This window comes from Notolepis coatsorum (genome assembly GCF_963971535.1).
Source record: "Notolepis coatsorum genome assembly, chromosome: 12".
NCBI lineage: Eukaryota > Metazoa > Chordata > Actinopteri > Aulopiformes > Paralepididae > Notolepis > Notolepis coatsorum.
This window is the reverse complement of record NC_140176.1, coordinates 33501182-33523769: the sequence shown is the minus strand read 5'-3', so window position 1 is coordinate 33523769 and position 22588 is coordinate 33501182. Positions and strand designations below refer to the sequence as shown.

Sequence of the window (22588 nt, the reverse complement as noted above, 5' to 3'; positions counted from 1 at the left end):
AAAATTAAAATCCATAAAAATCTGTGTTGTTGCTAATCATACATATGCTAGCCTGTTTTTTAACAATAATTTGTGATGCCATCACAAACACTGGCATTTAAAGGGTACAAATAAAAAAAAATCCTGCACCAGAATGCAGGAAATGAAGTCTTTGTAACAACCCCCAGACCCCCTGCTTAAAAAGTGGCCTGACTGGGGCTATATTTCCTGGCCTGAATGATTTCCCCAGTCCGGCCCTGGTTAAAAGCCTCCAATGCTTATTAGTGTGTGTGCGTTTGAACGTTTGCATGTTTCAACCATACATTTCCGTTTAAATTTAAAAAAAAAATGTACCTCCTATAATAGTGGGGGTCGCGGCTCTCTGACACCGTTTTTTTTGGGTCGCGGTCTGAAAAGTTTGGGAACCCCTGGTCTAGCCTGTACCCCCCAGACATGTTGCTGGCCCCGTCAAAACAGTATCCTATCAGCCTCTCCATGGGCAGGTCGAGGCGTAAAAGTATTTTATACACAAAAACAGCGTCTCGGCTGTTGTGTCTGGGCCGGGCATTGTAAAAACCCCAAAAGAAGTTCTGAGCTTCCAAGTTGTCATCGGCGAACTGTATATTACACGAGAATTGTTCTTTTCCATTGAGTGACATCAGTGGTTCCGTCAGCGCTCAAGCCAAAGAATGGGCTTTTGGATGCTTTGCCTCTAATTTGTCGCTGAATATCATGGGCAAACAGCTGTAAGATTTCGTTTTGGATGTTGTTGGACATCCAGTTGTCTCTCTTTTGGAGCCAATTCTTCAACTCGGGATCAGACTCGGTGCGCACTATTTCCATCATGAGCTGCCATAACACCCCATCCCTATTTGCATCACCCCTCAGTGGAAGCCCCTGGCGCCCGAGGGGGGGTATAGGGGAACAGACTCAGTTAACTCTTCAATACCTGATGCTGAGGCTGAACCTGTCGTCTCTGTCTCTCTCTGACGTTTATCAGATTTAGTGGGACTGTCACTGGGACCGGCGGGACGTTTCGAAAATAAATCTGATATTTTTCTTTTCTGCGAGTGAGACATTCTGTGCTAGCAAAGTCTGACTACTAGCTAAAATCGACTGACTGCGCAAGCACTGTATCACAGTAGCTCAGTGGTTCGTGGCGCGTGGGAAGGGCGGGAGACGGGAGGTGAATACAATTAGTTGTTTCACCTGTCATTCAATCAGTCTTTTACAGTCTGTCATCACTCGAAAATCTACTCGGTTTTACACGTATGATTGTGTACATACAGTAGTGTAATGAATGAATGAAAACTTTATTTAACAGATTGGAGAATGGCTACAATACAGTACGGCTCAATACACACAATATTAAATGGTGAAGTGCTTTGAGCAGGATAAACTTATAATATACAGTGTTACAGTTATACAGTTACAGTATATACAAATATATAAATACTGTCATAAAAAAAAAACATAACAAAAAAAAAATTATATATATATATATATATATATTTTTTTTGTTGCAATAACTGAGGGGAGTGCTGCAGCACCCCCCGCACCCCCCCTTCCAACGTGCCTGCTGTGAGTGTCAACCTTTAGTAAAGTCATGTATTTAGTTATCCTAAATAAATCTTATACAATTGATATCTTAATTATAACTTATTATCCTTAGTTGTATAGTGCATAATGAAACGTTTGTCAATCTGTATTGTTATAGAGAAAGAATGGGCATTCATTCAAGTCAAAGTTAATTTATCATGGATGATTCCATCATTCCAAGCTGAGAGAGAGAGAGAGAGATAGAGAGAGAGAGACACACAGACAGACAGACAGACAGACAGAGAGAGAGAGAGAGAGAGAGAGAGAGAGAGAGAGAGGGAGAGGGAGAGACCTGGAAAGCGAACAGGCTCTTGGAATGGGTGTCTGGGAGGAAGTGGGGGGTCTTTCGATGTTGATTAAACAGCAAGCAACTAATGTCATGAGTGCAAAATTAAAGGACAATAAATCTAATCTAACTGAAATTGTGTAGCACAGACCTTTCTATGGATCAAAACCTCAATATTATCATGGTGTAGTTAATACTTCATGTATCCTTAATCCCTAGGCTAATGAGGCACTAAGATGTTAGTAAAAAAAAATGCCAATGACAGGAAGTAACGGTATATATGTGTGTGTGTGTGTGTGTGTGTGTGTGTGTGTGTGTGTGTGTGTGTGTGTGTGTGTGTGTGTGTGTGTGTGTGTGTGTGTGTGTGTGTGTGTGTGTGTGTGTGTGTGTGTGTGTGTGTGTGTGTGTGTGCGTGCGTGCACTGTGCACGAGTGCACATCTAGGGGCGGGGTGTAGATTTGGTCTCCCTGATGTTGACTCCTTAGCCACAGCCTTGGGTTGTTTAATACTGGACTGTTTCATAACGGCCGTTGTGTGGGCCGGTTTCGGGGCCGGTGCGTGGGCCGGTGTGTGGGCTGAATTTGTGTCCCAGTCCGCCCCTGTATCCATCTATGGGAAAAAGACATTTCCAGTGAGTGAATGTTTGTTCAAATCATGAGGGAACAAAATACTATTTTGAGGCCACAAAATATTATTTTGAGGCCTCAAATTGATTAATTTAATGGAACAAAATACTTGAGGTAACTATTTTGAGGCCACAAAATATTTGTGTATTTTGAAGCCACAAAATATTATGTTGAGGCCCAAAATTTATTAATTTGAGGTAACTTTTTTTCATTTTGCGTGGCAGCAATAAGCCTTTGTAGCAAGCAGATTAGCTGGGCTGGCTAGCTAACATTAGATGATGGTCTGACTCAGGCAGAGCACCGTTCACACCAAACCTGTGAATGTGATTGCCATGAATTGTTATGCTTATGCAAGGTAGCCAGGTACACGCGACATCCGTGCATGTGCGTGCACGCGCTTCTGCTCACAAAAGCTTGGTTGCCCGGCGTGCAACCCCGTCCCATGAGCAACGCATCTCTGATTACACCAACACCATGGAACTAATGACCAATTTGACAATGTTCTCTGTCAGAATAGTCAGTAATTTTATATAGTGCTAGCTAACGTTTCAACATACTTGTCTTGTTGCCCATCAGCACTGGCAAATGCACTATTACTAAACTAGTTACAGTAGGTAGCTAGCTACATCTGCGTCCACGTCTTGTGTTGAATGTCGGACTGGGACTTGACATGACATTACTAACGTCTTTTATTTTTATTTATAGTTGACCAATGAGGTCAACAGGCTACTACCGGCAAAACATAAAAAAAATGTATTACAATTTTCTTTTTAAATGTTTATCTTAAAGGGGCTAAAAAGGGTCGAGAACCGCCACTGCACTATTTGCACTAGCTAATGTAGTGTAGATCTAATTGTATTGCCTATTATGTCCTTCTTCTATTTCCCTGCCCATACCTGTACCCCCCTCCCCCATGCTGCTACGATGTCCGAATTTCCCCAATGGGATCAATAAAGGAATATCTTAATTAATCTTATCTTAGCTTGCTGGCAGTTCAACTTATTTCACACTTGCGCCGTTTTGGTCACATTTAATTCCTAATACTAGGCGTTTTGGTTAAAAACTCAAAAAGACTTGGGGCAAACATTTTTGGATGACAAAACCTCATTTTGACAGGCATTTCTCTTGCAGGAGATTGTGGACACCCGAGGGAGGTCTGTTGGTGACATCAGATCATGTGAGAGATCTGTTGGTGACATCAGATTTCAGAGGTGAGGAAAATCAGGAAACCAGTCCATAGTTGACATTATTTTGATATGATCTGGTGTTGAGCTGAGATTATATCTCACTGTGGGCGGGGGGGGGGGGGGGGGGGGCAACAGTGGCTCAGGAGGTAGAGCGGTCCTCTGGTAATCAGAAGGTTCCCGGCTCGATTCCAGCTCCTCCCGGGGCAGCGTGTTGAAGTGTCTTTGAGTAAAGACACTTAAACAACCTAACTGGTTGGCGCCTTGCATCAGCGAATGGGTGAATGTGAGGCATAAGTTGTAAAGCGCTTTGGATAAATGCGCAATAGTAGAACGACATAAATAGGCAATAAAAAAGGCCCCTGATGACAATATTGAAACCAAGTGAGAATAACCTGCTGTACACTCACCTCGGCTGACTCACCTCTGAGAGAGAGAGAGAGAGAGAGAGAGAGAGAGAGAGAGAGAGAGAGAGAGAGAGAGAGAGAGAGAGAGAGAGAAATAACCACTGACCATCTGTCACACTTACCGGTAGGAATAAAAGTCTGGCGCACTTGACCGTCTCCCTGGATTCTGGAATGAGGCGACACACATTATGCAACTGTCAACACTCACTGCCTGCCAAGTAGGGGGGGGGGGGGGGTGTAGCTCTATTGTATGTATGTATGTGTGTACTGTATATACGAAGCTCTGACTGTAACGAACCACAGCGGATTCCAAGGGTTAACTAACTCATTATTGCAAGTTCACATTTTGTGTTTGAAGGGATCAACATAAAGCTCAAAGAGTCTCCACAAAGACTGGTGGAGTGAAAACACAAGCTGCTGCTGAAATACAGAATAAAATGACAATTTTTCTCTCAAAAGTCTCCTTTCAAATCTTCCAGCCGAAATGGTGCCTTAATGACTTAATGACTTTCCCAGGAAACCACTGAAGAAAGTGCCATTACCGGAAATGGGCCTATACTGTAGACACACTGCCAGTGGTGAAAACCTCAAAACAGAGCTCAGATGTGCCTGTCCGCTCTTGTTACATAAATTAATTAGGATTAGACAGTGGTGGAGGAAGTACACAGTTCCTTTATGTAAGTAAAAGTAGAAATACCCAGGTAAATGTGTGAAGGTTTCGGTGAAAAGGAGCTGTCAAGAGTGGCGTCCACAAAATTCCTGGGGGTCATCATCGATGAGTCACTCAACTTCAAATGCCACATAAAATACCTACAAACAAAACTGTCCAAATATGTTGGCTTATTCTGCAAAATACGTCATTTTCTTCCCTTGCCTGCCCTTCTCACTTTATACAAAACCCTGTTTGAACCCCTCATTAATTACTGTAACGTCATATGGTGCAACACATACCCCAGCCATCTCAAAAAACTAGAAAGCCTACAAAAGAGGGTACTACGAGTGCTGTCATGGTCCGGGTATCGAGCGCCCTCAAAGCCTCTTTTCCATCGCTTTGGTCTCCTGAGGCTCGCTGAATTTAACATTCATCAAAACGCATCAATTATGTATCAAGTTGTCAACAACATGAATCACAGACTGTCTGAGCTTATCCCAGTCTGCCAACCACTGCACATCCACAACACAAGAAACAAGCATCCATTGTACATATGTCTATACCGAACACTGTGACCTCATTTTTCTTCTTCTAAATTACATGCTATATTATGTTATTTGATACTATCTTGTCTAGCACAGTCTCTGGAGCGTAACAGTAAGAAGCATTTTGTATGAAAGTATTCTGTACTTCTGTATGACAACTATTAAAGAACTTGAGAACTTGAACATCTTATATCTGGCAAGAGGAGAAGGCTAAATTGTGCTAGCCTAAGCATAGCATGCAGGGGTCCACAGATCTGGAACAAGCTTGATGAAAATCTAAAAATGACTAATACCTTTAAAACCTTTAAAAAATCATTGAAAGAGGAACTGCTCAAATCATATCTCTAATTAAAATTATAACTTAGGAATAAAATTGTCTGTATTATGTATCTCTGTTATATGTCAGTTAGTAGGTAGGTGTATAAACCTACCCACGTTGTAGTTTTTTGTTTTGTTTTTGTTTGTTTGTTTTGTTTATTTTGTTATTGTTTTGTTGTTCATATTCTGTTTGTATCTGTGTTCAGGCTCCCTCCAAAAGCTTTAAATAGCTTCTTGGGAGACCTGGCACATGCACACAATTTGCGACATGTTATCACATGAGGATACTCGCATGTAAAATGTATCGTGTGTGTGTGTGAATAAAAATTCATTCATTCATTCATTCATTCATTCATTCATTCATTCATTCATTCAAGGTTTCGGTGTGGTATAGAAGAGTAGACCCCAAATGCAGGAAACACGAGCAGAGAGAGAAGAAGCTGAGACGACGGGATAAAGTGAACAGGCTTTTACTGAGCAGTTGCAAACAAGGATACACTGTTACAAACAAAAGCGAACTGCAAAACCCGAAAACAAACAATACTTCAGCAGAGCTGGAAATAATGTGGACTCACTGGGAAATACAAGTGACAAACGGTGAGTATGTGACCGAACACAACTGTGATAACAATACAAGGCAATGGCGCGACAATGAATGTGAGGAACGGGCAGCTCTATATACTGCCCGTGATTACTAACAAGTGCCAGCTGGTATCAGGTCAGGCTGGTGAACACAAGGCAAAGTAAAACATAACTCACATCATTGATAAAAGCATGTGTAAAGGAATATCTAAAAGGAACAACCCTTTAAAGGAACATATGTAAAGATGTTAACACTAATAAAAACATGTGTAAGGAATGAGCCTTAAAGGGACACAAGTAAAGTATTAACACTTAGAGAATACATGTGTAAGGAATGAGCCTTAAAGGGACACAAGTAAAGTATTAACACTTAGAGAATACATGTGTAAGGAATGAGCCTTAAAGGGACACAAGTAAAGTATTAACACTTAGAGAATACATGTGTAAGGAATGAGCCTTAAAGGGACACAAGTAAAGTATTAACACTTAGAGAATACATGTGTAAAAGAGATTAACCTTTAAAGGAACATGAAAAGGATACCTTAAAGGAAACATGAAAAGGATAAACCTTTCAGGAACATATGTAAAGATAAACCTTTTAAGGAAACATGTAAAGATAAACCTTTTAAAAACACAAGCTAAAACGCACCACACAACATGAACAGAGACAACAACAAAGCATTAAAGGAATCCAGCAAACCTAGACTAACATGCCATAGAGCAGGGCTATTCAACTAAATTGTTCAGGGGGCCACATTGTCAGAAACCCAAGGGGCCAGGGGCCGGACTGCCACGGCGCGTCCCCGTGCTATGAATATATGTACACTTGACACAACACGCAACCACATTTTCACAACTTTTATTTAAAGGGGAACTATTTTACTATTTCTTTCACTATTTGGGCACTTTTACACAATTCCTGTGGGTTTATGGAACACCTCTGTAATATATATTTTTTTTTAATTCATTGTTTTGTATTTCTAATCAAGTACTCAAAAACAGCATTTTTCTACCTCAAGATCTTAAGCCGTTTTGAGCCTGGGCTCCAACCACAGTGGGAACTGTGTGGAAACTCAGCTGATTATCATGCAGCGGTGTCTCTCTGACATCACAAATCAGCACATTTTCAGATGACTCAGGCTACGTTTAGACGAGCGTTTTGGGATGGAAGTCTGAACAGAAACCGCAAAAGTCGTCTTGCGGTTTCACTTTTAATTTTGCGTTTAGACGAGCGTTTTGGGGTGGAATTCTCCGTGCAGACGAGGCTGTAACGACGGAGCCCCGCTGTCACACGATTGGCGCATATTTCACATGACGTGCTGTGAAGACCCGCCCTACTCTGCCTCTGATTCGCAGACTGTGGATGGGGAATGTGATTGGACCAAAGCAGAGTCACTCACAGACATTGGGTCCAGTCACGCCGCGGGACAGATTCTTGTGTATTTAACCCTTTCACTGCCACACGACAGCCGGTTGTGTGATAGTAAAGGGTTAACCTTCTGTCGTGTGGCAGTGAAAGTGTTAAAAGTACTGCCAATGTAGCCTTCAGGTGATCGCCATGGATAGAATCAGACATGCTTTGTTTACGCTTCTAGGCTACTGGCGGCGCTGGCGCATGCCTGTGATGAAAGCAGTACTGCAACATCTCTCTTCAACGTTTCAATATAAAAATTAAATAAAAAATAAACAAGTGCATGATGTGCATCTGAACATTCTAACATCAACACTTGAACAAAAAAACACATTTATAGTGCAGCTGAGCTTATGAAAAAGTGCTTCATGTCTGTGCAACAACAGCAAATCACAGCATCTTATTAGCACTTATTGTCGACTCTTAACTCTCAAACATCAGGGGGTGGGGGGCAGACAGGCCTAGTCTACATACACACATCTAATGAGAGCGATTGCACTTCTTTGACTGGGCAATGGCAGAGAAAGAGGGTTCATAGGAAGTGAGGGCTACCCGCAAACAGTGATGCAAATGCTCATTTGTCAAGGAGGCATGGTTGCTTGTTTTAATGGCATTCATGTGAGATAAACTGGATTCACAGGTGTACGTTGTTAGCACAGATATTGCCAGCGTTTTTATTTTGGGGAATGTCTTGACATGAATACACTTTATCCAAAATGTTGTGGTGGATTCATTCTCAAGTGCCTGCTTCAGAGCAGATGATGCTTGCATGTCAATTATTTCAAGTTGCAGGAGACCTTCATCAATGTGAAGTGATGCAAGGAACTCTTGTCCTTTTGTGGAAATAGCAGCTACATTGGCAAATGGGTTGCTCACAAAATGCATCAATTCTCTGGACATGTCAAATTCATCAAATCGACTTGCAAAGTTTTCCCTCAATTTATCAATGAAATCTGTCATTAATTGAGTGACTTTTGGCTCAATTGTGCGTGTTAACGTTGACATGAAAAGAAAAAAGTAAAAAAAAAAAAAAAAAAAAAAAAAAAAGATTAAAAATAATTTTTTATTTTTTTTTATTATTATCATGTAATCTTTGGCGGGCCGGTCAGAATCCGGCCCGCGGGGCCGCCAGTTGAATAGCCCTGCCATAGAGAGTCCAGTATCTGGAGTTGCTGCGTTTGGCCACCAGAGGGCGGCAGAAAACCACTGTTCATATTGTTCGGGCATGATCCCTGGCTGGGACCATGACAAAATGAATACTCTGGTGTAAGTAAAAGTCCTCCATTAAAATTCTACCTTTCTAGTAAGTTAAGTATCAAAAGTAAAAGTACACATTCTACATGACGTTTGTGTATTCCAGTGTTTGGGAGCATTCAAGCCTCGATCCATTGACCTCTACGGGGTTATGTTAAAGTGGTATGTTGTCCAGTTATGCTGCTCTGATTAAATATTATGTTAAAGTGGCATGTGGTCCAGTTATGCTGCTCTGATTAAAGGTTATGTTTAAGTGGTATGTGGTCCAGTTACGTATGCTGCTCTGATTATGTCCTCTTGAAGTTGTCAGGCTTCAAACATTTTGCCATGTTTTCTATGCACATTTTTCTCTTCAAAGTAACTAGTAACTTATGGGTTCAGATAAATGTAGTGGAGTGAAAAGTACAATATTTCCTTTGAAATGTAGTGGAGTAAAAGTATGAAGTACCCTAAAATGAAAATACTCATGTTAAGTACAAGTAGCTTGAAATTGTACTATAGTACAGTACTTGAGTAAAAATACTTAGTTACTTTCCACCACTGGGATTAGACACAATACTTTTACTATGCAACATAGAAACACACTGTTCTCTGAGGTCATGAAGATGCTTCATGTACTGTATTAACATTGGCTATGTTCACACTGCAGGCCTTAGTGCTCAATTCTGATTCATTGCTCAGATCTGGCTTGGCTGTTCACATTATCTTTTGAATGTGGCCAATATCCGATTCCAGTGTGAACCGGTCACACTCCTGTACTGACCCGCATGCACAAATGAACATTAAAGAAGTTGGACGTGAACGTTTTTGACAAACGTCAATCGTGACGCAAAATGACTGTTCAGACTGAGGTCGCATTGCAAAAAAATCAGACCTGCACCTGATTTAGGACCACATTATGAAAGTGGCCCAAATCAGAATAGAAAAGATCAGATTCCATGTGATTTGTGCCGTTCACACTGTCGTGAAAAACAACAGATCTGGGTCACTTAATTAAATCAGATTTGGGCCACTTTCGCCTGCAGTCTGAATGTAGCCTTAGTGACTATATCGGTTAGCAGGATTTCAATCTTATTTTGAATCGCTTGTTTTAAAACACTGAAATCTGTGCAACTGCTTCATAAACTCAGAGAACCGCGGGTATCTATGTTGAGTGTAAAAAAAACATGGCACAGTGCTGTGTTCTGTAAACCTATCTATCTCCTAAACTATCCCGGGGGTTATCAATATATTGGTCCTCAGAGACACTGGCCAGAGAGGAGCTCTGTCAGATTGTTGTTTTGCTCCTCACGTACGCTAAGATAGAGGTCGCCGGCTCATCGATTTAGGGTACGGGAGGAACACAACACAATGACAATGTTTAATCTCTTTTTCTTCAGGTTTCTTTCAGGGATGATCCCAGAGACACCTCCCGTGGGGTGTGACCTCTGACCTCATTTGAGACATAACGATACACACACACACACACACACACACTTTGGCTGCTTAGCCCTACACAGAATGTGTGTGTGTGTATGTGTGTCGAGGCTTATTGACACACAGAAACACAAGATTCAAGATTCTTTATTGTCATGTGCACAGTTAAACAGACAATTTGCCGTATAATGAAAAACGTATTTTGCTAGTCTGCTCTACACAACATCGCACAGATCACACAATAGATGGTGGTGGACTTCTGGAGGGGCAAGAAGAGGCCCCCCCGATTCCCATCACCATCTGAGGGGATGAGGTGGAGGTGGTGGAGTCATATAAGTTCCTTGGGGTACACCTGAACAATAAACTGGACTGGTCAGACAACACAGAGGCCCTCTACAGGAAGGGACAGAGCAGGCTGTTCTTCCTGAGGAGACTCAGGTCCTTTAATGTGTGCAATAGACTGCTGCAGTCATTCTACCAGTCTGTAGTGGCCAGCGTCCTCTTCTATGCTGTGGCATGCTGGGGGGGCTACATCAACTAGAGGGACACCAACAAACTGAACAAGCTGGTGAGGAAGGCTAGCTCCGTGGTGGGAGTCTAGCTGGTCAGACTAGAGGTGATGACAGAGAGGGGGATGAGAAGGAAGCTGGCTGCTATCCTGGAGAATCCCTCACACCCCCTCTACGTCGAGCTAGTCAAAATGAGAAGCACGTTCAGTCACAGACTAAAACGCCCCCCCGACACTCAACTAACCGCCTCAGCCAGTCCTTCATACCAGCGGCCATCAGGCTCCACAACAGTGGGCAGGGACGCTTCTATACTTCCCACAAGCAAGTTGTCCTTCCGCGTTGCTCTGATTGGCCACTGACCTACGGTTCGTGCGTTTTGCTAATCTGATTGGCCACTGACGTTTCTGGTCATGTGACATGTGCGCCCAATCGCATGACGAGCAGTGTCTTAGCCCATTTCCGCGTCGAACAGCCTGCAAACGACCTAACGCCTAGTTTATCACTGGTTAAGCTTAGGCGACTCTTTCGCAGTTGGTTAAGGTTAGAGTTTGGAATCAGGGCTGGCGTTCTATCGCCATGCTCTAAGACAAACTCTAACCTTAACCAACTTCGAAAGAGCGCCTAAGCTTAACCGTCCAAAGAACTTGCCGTCACACGATTGGGAGCACATGTCACATGACCAGAAACGTGCGTGGCCAATCAGAGCAACGCGGAAGGACAACTTGCTTGTGGGAAGTATAGAGGCGGCAGGGACTGCTGCCAGACATCCAACTACTAGGAACCTAGTAGCTGACTCCCACCTAAAAGGACAATATACTTACCTTATGCATACCGCACCTTATGTGAATACTCACTGTCAGGGGTGTAAAGTACTTGAGTAATTGTACTTCGTTACAATACTTAAGTACTGTTTTGGGGGATTTGTACTTTACTCAAGTATTATTAGGTTTGTATACTTTGTACTTTTACTCCATTACATTTCAGAGAAAAAATACATACTTTTTACTCCTTACATTTAAAATGCAGACCTACAAAGTACAAAGTACAAATCTCACAGGTCCAACCATTTTAATTAGTATATTTTAATTGTTTATCTGGCCGAACTAACGTTAACGTTATTAATCCTGCGACCGCAGGTAAACAACCAATCAAATCCCCATCAATGGAAAATGAACCCACCCATTCCCATGCTGATTGGTCCTTGTGCAACACTAGAAAGCGGGGATCTTTGATTAAACACAGCTATCAGAAGAATAGACAGTCAGATCCGCATTATGCTGTGGTTAATATTGTGATATTATTCAGGGTACTCCAGTATTCTGTCTTTAATATTGTGATATTATTCAGGGTACTCCAGTATTCTGTCTTTAATATTGTGATATTATTCAGGGTACTCCAGTATTCTGCCTTTAATATTGTGATATTATTCAGGGTACTCCAGTATTCTGCCTTTAATATTGTGATATTATTCAGGATAATCCAGTATGCTGTGGTTAATATTGTGATATTATTCAGGATACACCATTCTGTTTTTAATATTGTGATATTATTCATGCTGTGATGTGAATGCCGTCCATGTTAGTTTACCTTCAATGGAGAAGTGCATTAAATAATGTTAATGCAAAAAAAGTGTCCTCTGTTCTTTCATTTCAGCATTGTCTATCGCAGAACACATTCCATTGTGGGCAGAGTGTATGCTTGGTTTAATTCCAGCCTTGCCTAAACACCAGCTGATGATTTCACTAATTGGCTCACCTCTTCAACTAACTCACCTGGTGCAATGTATAGTTAAAATGAAAGCTTGGCCCACGATGGAATGAGTTTGAGACCCCTGGTCTATCCCTTTAAAAAAATACTTTTACTTTTTAGTACTTAAGTACATTTAAAAGTAGGACTTTTTTACTTTTACTCAAGTGTGTTTTTAGCCAGATACTTTGACTTTTACTTGAGTCAGATTTTGAGATGGTACCCATACTTTCACTTAAGTATAATTTCTGGGTACTTTTTACACCCCTGCTCACTGTATACTTGATCAGAGCATATATTTAGCATTTTAGCGTTTCGTTTTTTTTAGATTATATATTAGATTAGATTTAGATTATTATATTATATATTGTAACAATATTTATTGTAGGGCAAATATCACTGAGAGGGCATACATACCCTCATCTCGCACCTTGTTGCCCATATGCGCATGTCCAGAGTTAATTATATTGTATATTGTTTACACTGCCTTTTTATTCTATTTTTATTTGTACTTCTTCACTGTACTATAATTCTGTGACCTGTACCTGTATGTCTCCTACTACCTGTACCTCCCCTCCACTCCCGCCTCCCCCATGCTGCTATGATGCCTGAATTTCCCCAAGGGGATCAATAAAGGAATATCTTATCTTATCTTATAGAATGAACAAATTAATACAGGCGAATGCTAAATGCTAAAAATAAGGAGATATTTTTTTTTTTTATCATTTTTTTTTTTATTATTAATCACATGAAACAAGACAACACATTAACCACAATCACAATACACAGAACTTCACAGGAAAATAACAAAAACAATAATAATACAGAATAACAATTAATAAATTATAAAGACAAAAAGAAAAGAAAATAGAGTTCAACCTTTTTAAATTTTAAATTTCAAAATTTCAAAATTTCAAGGTTTCAAGGTTTCAAGGGGGGCTATCTAATAAATGACCAAATAGTGAAGAAATAGCTAAATAGCTGCCCCCCAATAAATCCAGAGTTAAATTCAGGACATAACAAAAGACAAGACAGACTAGACATTTCTTCCTCCCCCTCCCATGAGATCTTAAAAATAAATGGTAGAAGATATACAAGGCACGAGTGAGTAACATTAACATTATTGCAAGTTCCGTTCACAGTGTAGGATCAAGTAGTTTACAAATATAAATATATGGAGGTGACAATGGGTCACAGCAGCTGTGTGTGTGTGTGTGTGTGTGTGTGTGTGTGTGTGTGTGTGTGTGTGTGTGTGTGTGTGTGTGTGTGTGTGTGTGTGTGTGTGTGTGTGTGTGTGTGTGTGTGTGTGTGTGTGTGTGTGTGTGTGTGTGTGTGTGTCCGACTGAGGATTTGTATAGTCGACTTTGATTGGCCAACATTTGGTAGTGTTACTGTGAGGTCTCAGAGTGTTATTTTAGATGTCTTGAGACGTGTTGCTGTGAGGTCTCAGTGGCTACTGTGTTGTGGTTTGTGTTGTGAGATAATGCTTTACTTTCCGGTTGAGGGTTTCTGTTGTAGGCTACAGTATTATTTAAATTGTTTTATAACTTTCTTTATTAGAAGCAGTATGCAGGCAAAATACATCAAAGTGCAAATGAGAGAAATCTTAGATTTTTCGATTAGAAATGTCTATCCCCCTAACCCCACCACACCAAAGGAGAGGTTATGCTGATGACATCGGTACAGGCAAAGCAGGCAAAGCAGTGATAATGTCAATTAGATAATACACATAAATAAGAATAGATAAACATAAATACAGACGTGACAGATAAATAACGATAATAACCAAAATAATAACTGAAAAAAATAATATAAAAAAATAAAGAAAGGGAAAGGGGGAAAAGGGAGGCTCAGTCATCACAACAAGGCAAAGATGTCAGAGAGGCTTCAGTATCCTAATCGATTCATTTAGGACGAATGTAAAGGAGGCAGTGTTGTAGTACTCGAGTCCTGGACTGATTTTCAGGACTTGTGACTAAACTTGGACTTGAGCACTGATGACTCGGACTTAGACTCGAGCATTGCCTGCATTCGGACTCGGAAGGTGCAGACTCGGACTCAGACTCGGACTTGTTTAATTGATAAATACAGTTGCAATTTAATTTAAAAAAAATTGTAATAGGGGCGGCTAAGTGGCGCAGTGGGCAAGGCGCTCGCCACTAATGCAGGAGATGCTGGGTTCGAGCCCAGCTCTCGGCATTGCTACCAGCTTTGCTGGTCGTTCACTTCATACTAACACAATTGGCAGTGTTAGGGATGGGAAGCTGGTGGGTGGGGATCGGACGTTGTGGACAGCGACTCCTACAGGTCGGTTGGTGCGCCTGCGCAGCAGAATCAGGAAGCAACGGGGGCGGCGTGTCCCTCTCACGCAGACCCTCGCCGCTGAGAGATCGCGCTGTACAGGTGAAAAGATGCGACAGCTGCCTCCTCGTGTACCGGAGGGGACACGTGATGCAATGCTTCGTCCACATTGCAGCCAGCCAGTGGGAGGCATGGCCTAACAGCGTTCGAGACAGGGGAGGGTAGAATTGGACAATACGAAATTGGGATGGGAGAAAAATAGAAAATGGGAGAAAAAAGTTTAAAAAAAAAGAAAAAAAAAAGATTTGTAATAGGCCCTAATCATTAAGCATTAAGCTTAAGATATTGATGGCGAGTGCATTTGTTTGGCTATTGTGTCACAAAGTAAAAAAAACTCCATTTGAAATTTGTCATTTATGTTTAATGTAGACCTTTTTTTATTTGTATGTCAGCTCTTTAACTGCCAGAGTGGAGTGGACTCAACCTTGATGACTTGGACTCGGACTCGGACTAGGGTAATGGGGACTTGACTCGGGCTCTTCTTTGAGATGGGGACTTCTTCTTTCAGACTGGGGACTCAAGACTCGACTCGGACTCGAGATTTAGTGACTCGACTACAACACTCAAAGGAGGAGTTACATTTCCTTTGAAGGAAAGAGATAAAATGAATGGCAATCTCCCTCTCCACAGAGACTCGCTTAATTCTGACAGATTGTGCCATCCGGTTCTGTGCTTTTGAGCTGACACTAGTTTCCAACGGATAGGAGAGAGACGACACCGCGGCGCAAAGGAGGAGGAAGAGCTGCGGATTTTTATCGGCAGGAGAGAGAGAGAGAGCTCAAAGCCGTATAATAGCCCCGTGGTGCGGTCGGGGGCAGCTCAAACTACCTGTGTTGTATTAAATTAATTGCTTGATGTTTAACTTGTACCTGTGTGTGTCCAGTCCTTTTGACTAGCAAACGTTGTCTGTATTTAACATTACCTCAGGATACCACTGTAATTGTAGGAAAAGTTGTCTGCATTTAACGTTACCTCAGGATACCACTGTCTATTGTATTTAGTTGGTTAGCTATTTAGCTAATGTTAGCATAGCATCAACGCTAGATCGCTGGCTACAGCTCAACAGCAGCCATGGGAATACTATTTACTAAATGATGGAGGCTTTTTAATCATCAAGGTAAGAGAGGATTTGTCATGATCAACTGAATGTGTATGCTATGGAACAGTAGGTGTGCTTGGCTACTACTTGGGTTTTCAGAAAAAGTACATTTAGCTGTAAAAGCCTGATCAAGCTCAATAGGTTCTGTAACACTGTAAGGGAGATGTCAATCTGTTTTCGACGTGGTTGTGATGTTGGCTGAGTTAGCACATGCGGCTTAAGGGAGAGGTGGGCTATTGTGTCATCGGTTCAGGAAAAGACTTGTATCGCTTGTAAAGACGGCCACGCAAGGGGAGCGTCTTCAGAATTGCGCACACTGGGAGCCGGTCTCAGAAAGTAGCGTCTTCAGGCTGCCAGAACGCAGTTCCGTGTGGATGAAAGGTGCATACGATCAAATACTTTGACTGATACGACCGAACTCTGTTTCGTCTGGACATGGCCTGAGAGACCCATGTTACTGACCATGAGACTCAATAACAGTGATGGCTGTCAGAATGTAGAGCTACTATTTTAACATGTAGACCACTTATTTTAACATGTAGACCACTTATTTTAACATGTAGACCACTTATTTTAACAAAAGAAAAATACCACTTACAGAATCTTTATCTACAGAATGAAAACAAAGAGGCCTATTGACCCTTTCACTACCACACAGAAGGTTAACCTTTCACTATCACACTACAGACGGTTAATATGTTAGATCCTAATAGGAAAAAAGATGTGATTTAATACTCTATGGTATGCCTTACCATGACCATGTCTATTTTGCTATTATCTTTCTTATACTCGTTTTATGTCTGCACTTTATGCATTGATCTGCCAATTTAGTGCTCATTTTAGTATTTCTTTTACTGCTGTGAAGCACTTTGAGCTGTAATTCTTGTATGAAAGGTGCTATACAAATACAGGTATTATTATTATTATTATAAATTATTAATAAAACATTCCATTCGTATTCTTATTCCTACCCATTTGTTTTTATATGGATCACTGATTGGGTCTTTAACACTTTGAGTGCCACGGGTCCGGTCCGGTGCCCCGGAACCCTGTTGCGTGCCACCACCCACTTCAATGACAGAGCTCTTGTGGTAGTATTGACGTTGAATTTCATAATTAATAGGTGTGAATAATTAGGAAACCATAACATTATGCCTTGTATACTGTTTAGCAGAATGGGCTGCAGGGCTAAATGAGGAACGATACTAGAGACAGTTGAACAGACAAAGGTCACACCTACTGTGACCAGATTACCACCACACCTACGGGGGCCACTAGCAAAACCCTGCTGTACTCAGCAAAATACTACACCTTTTCAAACTGACTGTATGTAAATGCTGATTAAAGACAGCTGCGCTGCCCGCCAGGGCAGGCCAGTTTAGACATGCTGAAGAAATGAGTAGTCATGGACACTAAAACACAAACAAAGTTATCTATTAATCAACTGTTTAGTATTAAAAGAGTAAGACTGTAGTACTGTATGGTAATATGGCCCAAAGGAGGGGGCTATTCACACCACCCCACCAGATGTCATCACACCAGCCCCCACCCGTGGGACAAGACCCACACAGGGAATCGAGGAGGGGGGGGGGGCAACCAGCCCCCCCCCCAGAGGAAACCAGGGAGAAGGGGAGACCGCCCACAGAAGACGCCGGATTGGAGGACCATATTAGTAAAATGTGCTATTATTGGCTAGAAATTACAAGATATAAGGGGACACAAAATGTTAGTCTGGAGCCCAGATCACCCAACCCCGATCTGCGGCTCCACCCCTCCCCACCATCGAGAGACTGCTGCTGTGCTGTTTGCATTTTATGTGAGTAAATACATGGGAAACACCATTTGTTGTTTAAGTTAATCCTTAATATCTGAAACCAGATTTACTCATGTATAATGTGTACAGTATGGTCAAATGTATGTTCAAATTATGTTACCAAGTGACTGTTTCTGTACATATTGGGGTTTGAGAATGCAAACCTGATTGTGATTTCTGTACACAGACAGCCCTGTTTTTTTTTTTATCCACTTTTTCTCCCATTTTTTCTATATTTTCTCCCATCCCAATTTCTTATCATCCAATTCAACCCTCCCCTGTCACGAACACTGTTTCTTGCCTCCCACAAGCCGGCTGCAATGTGGACTAAGTCATACATAGCACAAGTCCCCTCCGGTACTTGAGGTAACAGCAGTCGCATCTTTTCACCTGCGCAGCTCGATCTCTCAGTGGCGAGGAGTAACGCGTGGGAGGCTCACGCTGCCCCCGACACTTCCTGATTCCACTGCGCAGGCGCACCAACCGACCTGTAGGAGTCGCTGTCCACAACGCCCGATCCCCACCCATCAGTTTCCCACCCCCTAATACGGCCAATGTGTATTAGTACGGACGACCAGCTAAACTGAAAGCAAATGTGGAGCGCTGGGCTCGAACAGGCGAGCCCAGCGTCTCCAGATTTCGTGGCGAGCGCCTTGCCCACTACGCCACGTAGCCGCCCGCCACAGACAGCCCTGTTAATGTTTTCTGATAATCTTTTGTTCTTATTCACCTTGGCCTCTGGCTCAAATAAATGTTGAATTGGACTATAGTTCATGGTTTGTCTGGCTACACGTTTAATTCTTCATCTGCTTTAAGTCAGATGAAGAGATCAACAATTCTATCAATATGATCCCTTTCTCCTCCTTCCAGATAAGCAATCTCATTGTACTGTACTACAATAACCTTAAATTATTGTAGGATTCTGTAGGAATTTACTACACTCTCATATTTGCGAACGCATAAACTATATCTTAAATTATGGCTATGTGTCTAATATGGCCGTCGCTTATCAATGACTTGTTTGCAGTCAACATTGTCGAAATGGATTGTTTTTTAATCGGATAATTTCCGTTTTATACCATTTTGAAAAATGCTAGTTTTTTTAAAGTTCCAGGAGAAAATAAAGATTCTGTGATAAACGCCCTTTACTGGAATACACTGGAATACACAAAACACGTTGTAATTTTTCGGCCTATTTATGAATCGTTTTCAAATAAACGCTAAATTATCGATAGTATATGTGTACTTATGCACGCTATAGAAGCGGGCTGAAAAATTGATTATCTTATTTCCTGATCGCACACACACACACAGACACACACATACACACACACATATGGCACACGCTGATATATAGGTGAAAATAGCTCTGATTATCCCAAGACTGGTAAAATAGGTTCCTTACCTCAGATCAGATGTTCTCCAAAAAGATTATTCCAATTCCTGATCACCATTCCAAATATCGATCGCGTTTATTGATCCAACGCTGGGTACTGGAAACACATTCTCCGCTGTTCTGGTGGTGGGCGATTACTTGGATCGTCTCCGGTTACTCTGACAAGTAAAATGTGGAAGCAGGACCTTTTTTTCTCCATGCGTTTCATTCAATCCAATCCAAAGGGGTGCAGTACCATCCGGAGACGATAGGGAGCGGTATTTTCCCCGTTCGAGTTCAGACTGTTGTATATTTCCAGAGCTTTATTCGCTTGTTGCACCATACACTATACTGAGACACAACACACAGCATGAACAGGAAGTACTAAATATCTGTTTACAAGCAGAGGTGGTATTGACTGATAGTGCCATCTAGTGGTAAGATAAAAGTACTGTATTACAACACAGACAGATCCCCACTGGTAACGTGAGGCTAGATTGATGAAAAATTAATGGAAATTGATAATAAAAAAAAACGAGAAAAAGACGAGATCTCTCGTTGCTGGCACTCAACGGTTGGCATGAACTAACGAGAAATCTCGTCGCTGGCACTCAAAGTGTTAACAGAGAGCCTCCCCAGTCTCTCTCGCGGATCGTACGGTCAAACGCGAGGCAGTCGGTCTGAGTCCCTTTTCATCACAGCAGATGGGTTGCTCTGAGACCCGCCACGCAGTCAAAGGTCGAGATCGCTCTCTGTTCCTCGGAGCCAGTAGGCTCTGCTCACTGTCAGGGAAAATCACCATAATGCCGTTGTCAGCCTTGCCGGTGTCGCCGCGTCTGACGGCAGTAAGGGCCCCTCTACGGCCGGCGAGCAGCCTCCGGTACAGAGACACCATGTAAGGCCACATCCTTCACCCTCCTCCCTGTGCCTCTATACTTGACATTTGTTGTTTTTTCCTAGCTGTGTCCTTCCGCTGGCCTGGGGTCAGCCGTGGCTCACGGACACCTGATGTCACTCTTCCGCATGGCTTGTCAGTCAGCACTGACAGTGCGATGTTTGTCAAATGGAGTTGGGAAGGGGGTGGGGGGGGGGGGGGCGATGGGGTTACTATGATTTAAAGGGGCACTTCACCAAATAACAAGGCTGATTTATTTTGCACATAATCTTACACACATCCACCAACTCTAATCGGTTTTGCAGACATTCATTTAGTTTGACAGTGAGAGTACTAGATGAGTTTGAATATGGCCACCGGTGATGTCATCGGGGATGTTGGATCCTTGTGTTGTGTTAATTAGCTATTCCTAATTAGTCTTATAGGGACTGCTACCTTATCACTTCATTGAACTATAATTGACACAACACAAGGACTCAATGTCCCTGATTACTGGTGTCATATTCAGATTTGATACCAGTGATTTCAAATGAGTTTTAGATGTGTGTGAGATTATGTGCAAAATAAATCAGCATTGTTTTTTTTGGGTGAAGTGCCCTTTAAGTCTAAAATCGTTGTTACTCATTGTGCTGAGAGTCATGTGGACTGGATACTAAAAAGAGATATATGTGGATACTTGTAACAAGGTATATATGTGGATACTCGTAACCAGGTATATAGTGGATACTCGTAACAAGGTATATATGTGGATACTCATAACAAGGTATATATGTGGATACTCATAACAAGGTATATATGTGGATACTCATAACAAGGTATATAGTGGATACTCATAACAAGGTATATATGTGGATACTCATAACAAGGTATATATCCTCATCCACCTCCACTGGCTCCCAGTCAAGTTCCGCATCACCTTCAAGCTCCTGCTCCTCACCTACAAGTCCCTCCATGCCCTCGCCCCCCGATACCTGTCTGATCTCCTCCACCAGCACACTCCATCCCGGAACCTACGATCCTCTGATCTAGGTCTCCTCTCCATCCCTCGTACCAGGTTACGGACTTTTGGGGACAGAGCCTTCAGCGTGGCGTCCCCTACCCTCTGGAACTCTCTCCCCCCTGAAATGTGCAACGCCCCAACCCTGGACACCTTCAAATCTGCTCTAAAAACACACCTCTTCACCAAGGCTTTTCCCCATCAGTTAGTTTAGATTTAGATTAGGTCCATTATCCCTTACCTTCCCTCATCCCCTTTTTTCCCCCTATTTCCCTAGCCCTATTTTTTGTCCTGATTGTGAAGCGACCTTGGTTTCTATGAAAGGCGCTATATAAATTTGATCTATTATTATTATTATTATTATTATTATTATTATTATTATTATTATTATTATTATTATTATTATTATTATTATTATTATTATTATTATTATTATTATTATTATTATTATTATATTATTATTATTATTATTATTATTATTATTATTATTATTATTATTATTATTATTATTATTATTATTATTATTATTATTATATGTGGATACTCGTAACAAGGTATATATGTGGATACTCATAACAAGGTATATAATATGGATAGAGGTGTGTGGATACTGACAGGCGTGTGGATACTGACAGGCGTGTGTGGATACTGACAGGCGTGTGGATACTGACAGGCGTGTGTGGATACTGACAGGCGTGTGGATACTGACAGGCGTGTGGATACTGACAGGCGTGTGGATACTGACAGGCGTGTGGATACTGACAGGCGTGTGGATACTGACAGGCGTGTGGATACTGAGAGGCATGTGGATACTGACAGGCGTGTGTGGATACTGAGAGAGGTGTGTGGATACTGACAGGCGTGTGGATACTGACAGGCGTGTGGATACTGAGAGAGGTGTGTGGATACTGACAGGCGTGTGGATGCTGACAGGCGTGTGGATACTGACAGGCGTGTGGATACTGAGAGAGGTGTGTGGATACTGACAGGCGTGTGGATACTGACAGGCGTGTGGATACTGACAGGCGTGTGGATACTGACAGGCGTGTGGATACTGACAGGCGTGTGTGGATACTCATACAACGCTATACATGTTGAGGTTGGCGGTTTCTGCATCTGCATATTTCCCATGTTTGCCCCGGGGCTTTTTATTCCCTCAGAAGACTATTGAATACTTAATATTGGAACATCTGTGCCATGTTGCAGATCACACTTAAGCTAAGGCTCCGCTCGTATTTGTATTAAGTGTCCTTAATATAAGTCCTAAAATTAAGCAATTTGCATAAAACCAATTTTCTGGCAGTCTTATCTCTCGGCTCAAGGAAAAGCCATTTCATCAAAGCATTTTGGTGTTGTGCAGCCTTGTCTGAATAGCAAGCCTAATATCTGCCAAGGCTATAGGGTGGGCTCGCCCCTTTGGATGACCGCTAGATATTTTGGCTTCCCAATGCGAAAGCCCCTGGGTTAAAATCCATGTGTGTCACAGCGGTGCCGTGACCTGGGTTTCCTTGAGGGAGGGGGGGGGGGGGGGGGT

At 42.0% G+C, this 22588-nt stretch overlaps 1 protein-coding gene across 1 annotated transcript in view; it reads right to left on the bottom strand.

Annotated features, from left to right (window-relative positions):
* fbxo15 (F-box protein 15) overlaps positions 1-21859 on the bottom strand; it is a gene marked incomplete at both ends in the record, with an annotated part of 109469 nt that extends 87610 nt beyond the window's left edge. Inside the window, one exon of the mRNA XM_084325797.1 lies at positions 21708-21859. Within this exon, the coding sequence (XP_084181923.1) occupies positions 21708-21859 (152 nt within the window). The remainder of the gene's footprint in view (positions 1-21707) is intronic.
* Between the last annotated feature and the right edge of the window lie 729 nt (positions 21860-22588).